At 37.6% G+C, this 13,787-nt stretch overlaps 1 protein-coding gene across 1 annotated transcript; it reads left to right on the forward strand.

The window, feature by feature from the left end:
• Nucleotides 1–1,447: 1,447 nt before the first annotated feature.
• LOC135473618 (forkhead box protein C2-B-like) lies at nt 1,448–2,464 on the forward strand. Its single transcript, XM_064753479.1, has one exon. It carries the CDS (start codon nt 1,448–1,450, stop codon nt 2,462–2,464), a length of 1,017 nt encoding a protein of 338 aa, XP_064609549.1.
• The last annotated feature ends 11,323 nt before the right edge of the window (nt 2,465–13,787 follow it).

Consider the following 13,787-nt stretch of genomic DNA (forward strand, 5'->3'; position numbering starts at 1 on the left):
TTATTGGGCCCATCTATCTTACCTGAAATAAGAAATATTGATTTTATTGTTTAAGTAGGAAAGGAATTAATACAAAGTAAATACTTGTTCTTACCGGTTTAGAATTTCTAACGCCAAACCCGTCCAACAATATTGTGTCCTTGATCCTAACTCCGGACATACTAGAGGAGTATAAGTTGATCAAATAGCATTTATCCATAATGTGAGAAAGTGGCGAAGCATTCCATGATAGGGGAACAATATGACGGACTCTAACATCAGTGACATCGTAATACGGTTTAGAGGTGACAAAGGCGATTACAGCGAGAACCAATTAATGGCCGGTGAACCATAAGAGAGCCTATCAGGACGGAAACTGTGATTGCACAATTTAGTGGCCGGGTATTTCTGTGAGGCTAGTGTTCCATAACAAGCGCTCATAACAGGACGCAGTAACTGGACGTAAGTGAACAGTTCATTGAAAGGCTGACACGACCAAAGAAGAGCAGGGGCCACTGTGGAGTTTTTCATCAGGCGTCCTAACCTGACGTAGCCTTGGCGCAGGGCAGCCATTGTTACTCTCCAATCATGCGGTAGTTTGTAAATTGAAGGGGTGGACAGGCCATTGGTGAAGTGTTCTTAATAGACTCAAGAGACAACTCCTTTCTCCGCGGGCGACAGCATATAGTAGGACCTCCACGAATAACCTCAATATCTTCAAACAAGTTTTCAGTTGGCAAAGACGAAATAAAAAGAAAACAAACAAGCTCTGATATTGCTTGCCAGCCACACATATGTCTAGCCCTGTTTTCTCACCCGCACAATTGTCAGAATGGTCGCACGTTTGCACCAGCTGAACATCTTTGTTCTATATACGAATGAAATCGTGCGGAAATAATGTTTTCTGCTGGTTCTGTAAATGTGATAAGTCAGGCGTGGAGTTTATGAAATTATTATTAGAATAAAGACACTACTTTCAAAATTATGAAGGATGTGGTGTTAAACACTTAATTCGGCTGAACTGTTTCCAGTACGTTGTGAGGCAAACTATTTCTTCGTAGAATATAGCAAATAGCCTCCTCTCATTCTTTTTTCAAATCATTTGCTGAAAGAGTACGAGTACTTTATGATTAGTTTCAATAGATTTTGTTGCATAATCGTGTGCTGAGAAAAGTAGGCAGGTGGTGCTTTATTTAGAGATATTGCCAAGACACTTCACCAATACCCGACTCTGCTTCCACACTCGTTTTAATCTCATGAATATGTAATAGCTAAAATCGCAGCCAATGAAGTGGCTTTAATTCGCCCTCATCCATTGACGCCTTTTGTGAATACGACTCGACACGCTGACGTATTGGAGAGGGAGTTTCTAAAGATGGTGTTTACCGACAAACACAAGTATAAAGCCTATCTGCGGCAGTATCTCTGACGATTTGTTGATTCGTGTGGCGTACTCTTGTTTGCAAACATGTTCGGGATCGAATCGTCGCCGGCAGCGCTGTCGTACCCTTCGGCGTATTCGTCATCTCGCTTGAGGGTGCTAACTGGAGCACCTTTCCTGGCCACTAGCGAGAGGTTTGGCTTACCGCAACCCGTTCGTACCCTGGGGCAGTTGCCCTCCACCTACCCGGAGCCTTACCGTTACCAGACTGTTTCCACATCACAGCCCTGGGGCACTACACCCTCGCCACTTACAGCGCCATACAGATACAACTCGGGCAGCCCCTATCATAAACTACCGTATGTTTATCATCAAAACGGCATTGGCCTCGTGCAAAGCTTCCCTCAGGCAAGCTTTTGTGACATTCCCCAAGAACCCAAGCCAACCCAGAGCTACATAGGCTTGATTGCCATCGCTATTCTGAGCACCAAAGAGAAAAAACTGGTTCTTAGTGACATCTACAAATATATTCTCGATCATTATCCTTACTTCCGGTCCAGAGGCCCTGGATGGAGAAACAGCATCCGACATAATTTGTCACTGAATGAGTGCTTTATCAAATCAGATCGGAGCTCCAATGGGAAAGGGCACTTCTGGGCAGTCCATCCAGCAAACGTGGAGGATTTCTCTAAAGGTGACTTCCGTCGACGACGAGCTCAGCGCAAAGTTCGGAAGTACATGAGCCAAAAACGATCGCAAAGCCATTCTGAATCTCTCCAGAAAGATGACGGGTTAACTCTGGTAGAAGTCACAAACGACACTGAAAAATTGGAAGATGACTGTGATACGGATATTCCGTGCGACTGGCCGGACAACGACTCAGAAATCGACGTTCTGGACACGGAAGACGTTGTGGATGAGGTGAAAAAACCGGTTCACAGACGAGGTGCCTTCGATATGGACACGATATTGTCCACTTACTTTCCATGTGCCAGGAACACTGTGTTAAACGCTGCTTCAGATAATGACGAATTCCCTTCCAAATCACACGAGGAAGTGCCGCTTATGCATATACATGATGGTTGTCGCACGATTTCCGGGTGACAAGAACAAGCTCTCAAAAGACAGTGCTCATGTGAAATATTTGCCTGTGTATCAGTATAATGTAAGTTTGGCTCATTTTAATAAGTTATAGTCGTGTGGTGTAAAATGTTCCAATGACTTATATATACCATTTCAGTATTATAGACAAGATTTGATAATTCGTAGAGTATGAAATTTGGTGAACTGTAATTGTATACGTTTCTTCGAAGATGAAAATCATTACATATCAACTTCCTAAATACGCTGATATGAATTTCAGCCAAAAAAAGAAGAAAAAAGAATTATTTCACTATGATATATACGTAAGCAGTTTTCAGATTAACGTCTGAGATTAACGGCTGATTACTACAGGTGTTAATAAAGACCGGTAGAGGTTAAAATGATATAAATTTTATATTTTAAGTAAAATTTATTTCAAACAAATCGTGTAATTTACAAAATCACAAATTGTTGTTCCCAGTTGTTTATGCTTACATTGACCATATGGTAGGTATTACAGAAGAAAAAAACGAAATAAGACCAATTATATAATAATCTATGCGTGAAACAAATACTCTATTCACATACTTGCTCGTGTGATATGTTTAGACCCACTGAATTTTAAAGAACTGATGTACAGATAACTGCAAGTCTTTTGAAGTCTTCAAAACTACACAAGATGTAAAGGTGTACTTGAATTTATTTGTTAATTAAATTATACTCCCAGTGAACTGAAAACAGATCTATTTTCAAGTTTTGTATACATTTTAACTCTACAACGGTGAAGATATATTTTTATAATACATGTATGATTTTCTCTATAAAATTGTCTGTGTATTGTTTCTTATAGTGTCGTGTTACTGTTTGTTTCATTTTCCATATCGGATCAATTTAATTCGGTATTAAATAATATCCATCACTTCATCCTTGAATATATGGCTGAAGAAAAAAGTATCCAATAAATTGGTCTGCATGTATTATTGCAAAATTCTGGAAATTCTCTCCAGACACTAGTTTACTTCATTTCCGATTTGGGTATTCATGACGTGGTATGTATTTATATATACTGCCAATGACTTTTAATAACCATTTTAATGATTGAAAATCAAAACGTTTTCAATGAATTCAGAGAACTTCTGAAAACTTTTGCCGTATATATAGAAGGAATAAAACGAAATATACTAATTTCATAATTAAAAAAATACTCAAGGATTTGCATTGGTTTTCTGCAATTTTTACGCAGTGGTGAAATGCACCTGTACAAGCATGCAATGCGTTATCCCGTTATAAAGCGGAAGAAAGCTGATAAAAAGACTCAATGCATTTCATCCAGATATACCTCGCTCTGTATGTTTAACCGTTATTACAAAGGCTACATAAGCACTAATGTTCTGTACCTATAAGCTTGACGTTTGTGTAAACACCTGCGATCTTGGTAGCAAGTAAAATTCTTGCTCATATAGGTCCTGTGAAATCTAAGTGTCCTTCAAGAATTGTATATACTTTGTAACGCAATTCGATGACAGCTCTACATCATTTCCAAACAGCCTATAAAAACACCATGCAGTTCCTAAAGAAATATGTAACAAATAATTATACTAATATTAAATAAACCTGTAGTTACATGTAGGAGAGATAGAAATCAGTCCTCAGTTATTGCATTCATCCAAATCAAAATTTCTAACTCACAAGCCGTGAATAATTACCATGTCAAATACAAAGATGGCTAAATCGTCCACGTTTTGATTGTAGCTGTTCATAAAGAGATTGTGTTGATGAATAAGCAAAGATACTTACACTAAAAACTAATGACTATCCTAAATCAATTACAAGCAAACTATAGTCGTACTTGGCACGCATGCAAGTTTAATTTCTTTGTGACAATAAATATTTTAGGATAAATATTTGAATTTATGACGCGTTTTTATAGACTATTCATTAGGTTGAAAGGTGAATTATGAACTTGATTCGTAAAGAAAAAATCTTGACGTAAGTCGATTTTGTTAAATAATACAAATTAAAGCCCGATAATCATATATATTATAAATGAACTGACATCATGCATCGTGGTAAGTAGTCGTCCCTAAATCTGTTAATCTATTTATTTTTTTTTATTTTGGGGTAAACTTCTATCATATATTTTGTTATATATATATTTATTTGTTTGATGGGTATATATTTACTGCTGAAGACTTTGTCACTTATATGCCGGCGGTCATGCGGTTTTATGAGTAGGGGGACACCGGAGAACCCTGCGCAAACCACCAACCTTCATGGGATTCCTGTCAAACCTCTCGACTTTAAATATGCATATTTTAAGTTTTTTCAAGAAACCACTTTACAGACTGCTGATTATTTACATATTACCCTTAGAGTCTTTTCACTGGCCTTTCGCTGAGAAATCTCTGGCGAGTTTTTGTCTTAATCAAACCAACCACGGAAACCCTTTTTAAAATTTAACAGCCAATTTTTTTAACTTTAACAACTCTGGCCATCAATTAAATCTGCAGATGTTAAACTAAATTAATGGCGCCTGCTTAACTATACAAGAAAAGGGACAATTGATTAAGGTTTTCATTTGTTAAAAAAGATACGTTCCTCAAAAACGTGCACCATCTGTCTATTTTTTTTCCTCGCAGAAGAGTGTGCTTGTACCTTCATACAGCTGATGGACATGCAGGTGTATGAACTCAACACAACACGTATATCACTCTGCATTTATATATATGTATCCACATTTTCACAATGGGTCTAGTGTGTGCGAGTCTATCTGTGAAAAGAATAGATGCCGAGCATATTGTCCGCTAAATCTACCTACTTAAACTTGAAAGAAAATGGTTTATAACATGAAATGACAAGCTTCAAATTCGGTTTTTAGGAAACTAGTTAAACCAGAGGGCCGTGTGTCAGCTCTTGGGTGTAAGCTGTCACACTGTTGTGGGTATAAGAAAAGGTACCAGCATTCTGCAGAGTATACACTTGTCTGATGCCTCTGTATATTAGAAATTTGTTTGAGTACATATATAGTTTTGTGTGAATCAGGTATTTTCATCATTGAATTAACCCGCATGTGTTCTCTCGGACAGAAAAAGTTCACAATGTCTTTTTGTACGTCAAGATTGGCATCAAACGTTAAAGTACAGCGGCCTTAGGTCAATGGATCGAATAGTTGATAAAGTGCGTGGCTAATCAGTTGAGGTGAAAATAAACACTATATAATATGTGCCAGTAAACTTTGAAGGATTGCACAGATAAAAATGCAAACAGTATGTAGTAGAAATGACAAAGGCTGAAAAAAATATTTGATGGCGATTCAGCCGGATATTGGCTGTTAACGGGGTCTTTCAAAAAGTTTTGCCTATAGGTACTAGGAATAAAATCGAATAAGTTGTTTATCGTAAAATATCATACATTTGCTCAAAGGTTTACCAGTTCTCGCCCGTCATCGAAAATTATTATATTACATAGACTGTATTTTAGTGGGCTAAATATTAATTCTGTTAAATTTATAGCGTGCAAAGATGTTTGCTCGAGCGCATTGGTCTCACCAGTTTCTAAGTTAAACAGCACAAGATCTGCTCAACAACAGATGGACAGCTATACAATACAACAACGTCATGAAACCAACGAGAATATTATAAGATAGAACTTATAGAAACACGTTGCCTAGACTCTACCGGAAGTACAAAAGATGACTTTTGGCACAAGCGCAAAGTGAAGATAATCTGAACTGTGAAGAGTGTACATAGCATAAAAATATTAATAAGCGTATAAGAAATCAAAGAAACGACCATAGATCTCCTATAGTTTATGCGTAGACTGATGAAATTTATTTATTTAATTATTTAATTTGTTTATTTATTTATTGTTTAAATGAGAATTTGTATTCACAAATGAAAAGCCTTTTTAAAGTAAGAAATTATGTTGCAAGTTTTGCTGTGACCTATTAAAAGCATTTCAAAATTATTTTTCATACAGAAAAGGTGATTAGCCTTTATTACAACCCTGAGCATGTACAGGTTCACATTTAGTGACTCATTTCTTATTGACACCATTTACTGAGCTAGTAAGTTCAATATAGATCTGCCATTTCGTCTTATGTACGTGATCATGTTAGCACCGTCGCCTCTCACCCCCGCCCTGTGGCAGTGGCGCTTTGTTATAGACTGTGTGCACGTGTGAAAACGATCAGAGATCAAGTGTTCATGACATGTTCATGACGTAACGATATACAGGCGGGGCTCGATCCCCGTGCTGTGTGTTAAACACAGTGCTGAGCAGACCTAGCTCAACCATAAGGAAAAGGGCAGTCGTCGACAGGAGGGTTAACTGTTTCTTTTAAATGCAACCAAAAGCCTTGCGGTCATTTTTTGTCCGATTTTGATACACGCGTGAGTCTGAAGGTGTTATATTGGGTGTGGCATGTTAGTGCCAGAGGCAGTCTAATGTACTGCACATGTAACCCTCTTGGCGAGTGATTACCGTTCTTGTTGTCTCGTTGAATCGTCTCAAGGATTACGATGTAACCTGCACGTTGACAAATCTAGCGACACTTTTACCTTTAATATATGACATGATGTTTGCCGAGAAGATCAAGTCTGAGCTTGTCAATAGTTCTCGGCAGAGTTTGGCTGATTAGTTGAACAAACAAGTTTTATAGTAAGTACTCTTGTGTGAATATCAGAAGGCCAGACAGTTCATGCATTATTTATTTATTTGTTTGGTTTATTTATTTAATTGGAGTTTTACGTCTTAGTCGAGAATATTACACTTGTACGACGGCGGCCATCATTATGATGGGAAGAGGCAAGGAAGAGCCTTCATCTAGATAGCATCAAATCAACCGATGAGCTGTCTTCCTTCGATAAGTCTTCCGTAGTTTTTGTCGAACTTTCCTTCCTCTATTAGACATCATTCTGTGTAAATACACTATTCAACCTGATCACTGTTAGGAAAATGACTGCACGGTGAGTATATGTATGGAGGAGTGGAGAAAACATGAAACACCAAACATACTGAAACAGAAGGAAGACTTGTCTGATGTAAATTAAAATATGGCCCCTTTTCCCACTTATAACGATAGAACAAAATACCGCAGTTTTCATAAATGCTCCACCAAACATTCACTCTAATTTTTATCTGAATTATGCATTTTGGGTATTCATTGAGAATTGACGTTTGGTGACAGAAGTTAGCTCAGATATGTTGTATTTATAAAAAAAAAATTTCCGGCGATATTTATTATCTTTTAAAAAGTCTATAACAGTCCCGGTAATTTTCGGCAAAAAGTCCATATTCGGTAATCCAAACAAATCTTGTCTGTATTTACGAAGAATAGTTCAATTCTTATCATACCTGTGTACTATATATTTATAGTGTTGAAGTCATTCTAAAATCTTAAAAAGTTATGAAGAGTTTAAAGACACTGGAAGCACAATTCCTGAAACTACTCAAGGTTCGGTCACAATTATTTAACACATTGACATTGTCTTGTGAATTTCGATGTGACCTTCACCATTCACGAGGATGGTGCAACACACCGGCCCACTCTCGCTAGGCCATCCAGCTTCTGTGTCTGATGTGTTAATTTTGTTTTGATAACGAGGGGTTTAATCCCCGCATAAAGTTCGATTGAACGGCAAGCAGGAGCTATTTAACGTATTTGCCAACATCTGCCGCGGGCCACAAAGTTCGATTAACGTTTGTCAGAGTGCATTAATTTGAGATGTGTATGGGTTCGCTCCCAGGGGACAATTCCTCAGCAGGGTACCCGCGGGAAACAGGGGATGTCTTTAGAAAGTGGGAGGGACGGACAGTGAATGGATTTCCGCGGACAGCAATCTGCCAGGCTGGCGACAGTCTAGGAGATAACCAGCCGACCTTCTGGAGAGCTTAACAGCTCTCGCCAGAAAAAAATAGAAAAAATATTAAATGCGTGAAAGAGATTATGTCCGTGGAAATCATGCACAGGTATGACATGCGAACTTCACGGTGTGCTTCAAATGATCAGCAGGAAAACAAAACAATTAAACTTTTTTTGTGATTTAGAGATTTAAAACTAGTGTTACTCCAATGAAAATTTAGATCAATAATTTAATCAGTTTACATCGGCGTTACACAATGAAACTTATCTGTTAAATTTAATATTATATCACAGTTTTTGACTGATGTTAGAATGTACGTTAAGTTACCACAATAAATATTATGTGATGAGCAACACAGTGCCCCGTTACACAGTTTAAATTATTCTGATGTCAGAGCAGATTATGTTATAATAATTACTACAAACCCTGTTGTTATGTACGACAGACTTGATCTGTTATTGCAACAGAATACTTTAAACTGTGTAACGGGGCACTGTTTTGTTCACAACATAATATATATTGTGGTAACATCATCATCAAAATAAAACCAGTTTGTATGATCCTTCTGATATCATTTCTTGAGCTGCTTTTGTTACAGAGATATCGTGGCATATACAGAACAGAATGTGATGATGACATACAATCTTACAGGTGTCTTTGTTGCCATATTTGAGGAGAAAAACTTTTCAATCTTGATACCGGGTACATCTGAAGACATGGTTCACCCATGCCTGTACTTCTATATACATCGTCTCAAAACATCAAAATTTCAAATAATTCTTTCTCGAGACCTTGCAGTAGGTTTTAGGCCTCTCCTTTATTAAGACGCCCCGCGCAGAAAATGTGACACTTTTTGTATCGATAAGAAACGCCCAAACACTTAGTGCAGGTCTAACCACAAAACAAGACTCCATTCAAGATGGCACACAGAGCAAAAACGACATCGAGTGAGGTCGAAATATGGCATGTGTCAATCAAGCTAACATTTCAGATCTAAGATCTACTCAAGACGCCCGGAATTGTCGAAGGTAACCACTAGAGGTCATACATAAGTACAAAAATGTTATTGCGCTAGGTGTTTTGTATCTTCAGACGATAAATAGCGATAAAAGTGTTTCATTCCAGTACACCTTGGGGAACTTTCAAGCTATAAGCTATTCTTTTGTGGGCGTCTGTCCACAAAACACTATGACGAGGTTTGCTTCACAGGTGACAAAACACACTTTTGAGTATACAAATAGACATTGTTTGTGTTTTGTTGGCAAATGTAAATAAAGGTGTTTTGTCAGAGAATTTAGGAAGATATCATGGCATAAAGCATTACATGTTTTTCTATTGCATAGTACCTAATCCAGATTCATGCGGACAAAGTAAAATAAAGTTTGATATATTTCCGCACCTTCTGTAATTCCTTTTAGGTCTTCACATACATGATACCGGCAGATACATGTTGAAAAACAAGATTTGGGTCCATTAGTAAACAGGAGTCCGCTTCGCAAGCAACAAAAAGGGTTTCAGTGTCTATTGGGTGACACTTATAGTACGTCTTCATCATCGGCATATACGTGTATATTAAGATGATTTGCAATATATAGGCATAGTGGTAGGTCCCTTGGCTGCAGTCCTGTTCTCTGACTTCGTATATATTGTCTTCGACATGGCGTTCCAGTGAGGCATAATTATGTCGAAATAGAGATATGTCTGGTTGCTACAAAATAAAAAGGGGTGTAATACATAATTTAGTAAAAAGAGAGTAAAACCAGAGCAACGACGACAGTGTGATAGCTGTCAAATGGTTGCACGTAACCAATGAAATACAGCCGCTTGTCAGGTTATCTCAGTTTGGGTTTTATTCTGACGCTAGTGTTAATGCTGAATCAGAAGCAAACTGGTCAGTAACCATTTCTTAATCCTCACAGTATGATCTAGTATTATAGAATATTACCCAGTGAACAAAGACACATAACTGATTGACTGATTGATTGATTTTAACCAGTGCGATTAGTTATCTGTGTTAAGGAAATCGGAGCGCTTTGGATAAACCACCGACCTTTGGCAGAACACTGACAAACTTTCCATGGGTTACAAAAATAATTGAAAAGCATCTCTGATACATCGACCAGGTCGAACTGTTGTATGGACATATTTTTTTAATGGGATCATGCACTTTGAACATAAATCCTCATTAATTTTTCATTTTTATTGGTTCTCATCAACATACCCAAGTTCAACGTTATTTATCTCTTGGTTTGAGACAAAACAATAGTCGAAATTCGTGCAGATTATAGTCCTTGTGTAATAGGAAACCCTATTTTTTCTGAAATAAGGTGTCTATTTTACGCGCCTCCTGATGTGTTAAATTCACTGGAATTAAGAAAAGCCAAAGTTAATTTGCTGACATCAATTTAAAATAATTCTCCTATCTTTAAGTATTTATCAGTATTAAATCAATAGCTATCCAGTAAAGTTAATTTAAAAGCAGATAATAAAACATCCTTCAAATTGCATGAAGTGTCCATATAAGCTAAAATCACCATAGTTGTATACAATTCTAAATAGCCAGAAACATTTGTTACCGTAAACAATCTGAAAAATGCAGAGCTCTATTGTGGTCACCATTTAACACCACTCTTCTGCAGTGCTTTAACAAGATATTTGTTTCTTTCATTTTTTTCGATCCTGAAGACCGCATTGGCTGATCCCAGTTATCGAGTTGTCCTTCAGTGAGATGTAGAGGCAGTTGTTCTGTACAAGTCATCTGTTGTTGAACGTAAAATTAATGACACTGAACTTAATAACCCGTGACAATCTTCTGACGAATCTGAAAAAAGCTAGAGGAGAAAGTTCATAAGAGCTGGACTTTGGTTGTTTGGACAAGAGACAATACCTTATCTGGGCGTTTACACTGGCCATTGTTCTCTTAAGAATTCAACCAATAAAATATCCGATGTGACTGCCGATTGGAGAGATTTTAATCCGTTTGTTGCAGTTCGAACAAATAGGGTACCGTCCATGGACCATTTTACGGTGAATTACCGGTCAGATAGGGCTGACCCCTCCTCCGCCCTGACAAGAGTACGACAACGGGCCACACGCGGTCCATTTGCTAACTCTTCACACAGCGCACAATTACGACCCTGAGGGGGCGAAACCGCGAAGGCACCCCTCGGAGTTTCTGCCCTGCCTCACAATCAGTGACTTCCACAACAGACCTCATTGTTTATGCCGCTGGGTAAAATACCTCAAAAGATGAAAACGAGATCAGAATGGAAATAAATTTAACTTGTCACCGATTTGCTGATGATTATGTCCGACTGAATTCGAAAGCCTCAGTCATTATTTCAAGTATTTCGGAGATGAGAGCATAAACAGAAACTTTTGTATCTCAATTTTCTTATATCGTCATGGAAAATGGAAGAAGAATGTTGACGTATAACTCGGTATAACTAGAAATAATTGAAAGAAAAGTGCGAACATCGTCCAGTTGTAAAATTCAGCACATTATATCGCATGCAGGTTAACGTTAGCACCGAAATCACCAAGCGATAAAGGTCAAAATATTGATCGACAACTGAAATTCTGGGTAAAATGTTGTAAAACAAATTTCAGCTAAAAAAAGGAAGGAACATAGTAAGTTTGATCACTGAAGTTTTGACTTAAGTCTAAGATCCTTCCATGATGCCCAGGGCCATCATTTATTTTGGACAAAGGACCGTCAATAATTTAGACAGCAGGGAGTATTCCACCATGAGCAGCTAAGGGAACGTACTTGCAGTAGATTCATGTGGCGTAAATCTGTCCTATATTCTTAGGTATAGGCCCTGTTTTTAACATTTAGTGTCCATACCTACAACCTGCTCCGCAATGTTAACTTCATCTGTTCAACAACAAGGCAGAAATCCTCTTGTTGCATGTTAAAACAGACTGGATTGTTCACATATGCTCTGTAAAATTTTGTTTCTTTGACGGTGTCATGTTTTCATTGTAGTAAATTTCTTAAGTGGGTAGTTTTCTGCCTAAGTACTACATGGAACATTTCGAAATAAAAGTGAAGTCAAACACAAGCATATTTGCTCAATCAATAAAAAAAGACTTAAAGACGTAAAGCGAGCCCTGCATATATTGCCATAATTGTGATCAATATTGGCAACTTAACTTTGTCTTACTTTTTGTCTTGCGCTCTTAGCTGGAATATAAACAACTGGCTGGTCGGTTTGAACGACATCAGACAAACCCTGCAATTTGAAATGTACCGCGGAAACGTTTACTGAAATAGGTGCAGCCGGGCTCGCTTCACATAACAAGTATACGTTTACATTTGGAATGTAAAGGTTAACATTTATCTTGATAAACTTTACCGATCATAAGTAAATATTTACTGAAACGTTTACTCCAAAAGATGAAGCCTGGATTTATGGTCCACATTCATGCATTCTGCAGTAGGTCTATATACAGTCTAAATAAAGCTGGATATATTCCCATATCCAGTTGACTTTATTCACATTGGCCTACATCCAGTTGACTTTATTCACATTGGCCTACATCCAGTTGATTTTATTCACATTGGCCTACATCCAGTTGACTTTATTCACATTAGCCTACATCCAGTTGACTTTATTCACATTGGCCTATACATTGGCCTGTTCGCTTTAGGAAAGTGGAGATTAAAAATAACATACTTTAAAAAACACAAACGCCTTACATGGCCAGTTGTAAACATCCAGCTATTTGGGTGAGGAGTGGGATATACATGTACCTGAACATGTACATGTTTACTGACTGTTACTATTGCAAGGTAAAACAATACTTATTCCAGTAAAAATACCTTAGTTTATCCTGTAAATGTGAAATGTTTACTATAAAAGTTATATATTTACACAAAATGTGTAAAACAAATACAGTATCGCTGAACGTTTATTAGAAATTCTAACAGTCCACAATCGTAGAAAATAAAAAAACGTTTTGATGTAGGAAGGATATGATCATCACTGTGACAAACGTTTTTTTTTGAACAATTTGGAAGGTATTGGTTCATAGACGTTAACTTATAAACCTGACCGTTGCCATAGCGACTGTGTTTGAAATATTCTTGAGTAAGGTGTTCAACAGGGATCAAATAAATAAAGCTTGGTAACTAAAGTTTATATGACTATATAACGAATGATGAATCATAGTTCACAAGAATGGAAATGTTAGTGAAGTAGTTATACAACACAGTCAAGAAAGCCTGCATGGTGACGTCGTCTATAAGATCATAAACCTGGGAAGTTTCTTACACATGGCTAAATGTACACAATGCAGGCCTGCAAATTCAGTCTGTAGATTCTAATCCACATGATGCCTTGTTCTCGTGTACTAACAGACCACTGACTTACGAGCCTCGAATTCAGCTCTCATTTTCGCCCTTGCCTTGGACAAAGAGCTGGTTGATTCCCTGCGCTCCTCACTCCTTGTGCATGCATGGGACCTTGGTGGCAATA

This window comes from Liolophura sinensis, chromosome 8, assembly GCF_032854445.1.
Source record: "Liolophura sinensis isolate JHLJ2023 chromosome 8, CUHK_Ljap_v2, whole genome shotgun sequence".
Classification (NCBI taxonomy): Eukaryota; Metazoa; Mollusca; class Polyplacophora; order Chitonida; family Chitonidae; genus Liolophura; species Liolophura sinensis.

Coding starts and splice junctions, on each gene's coding strand:
- LOC135473618 (XM_064753479.1), top strand. CDS start 1,448: ATGTTCGGGATCGAATCGTCGCCGGCAGCGCTGTCGTACCCTTCGGCG.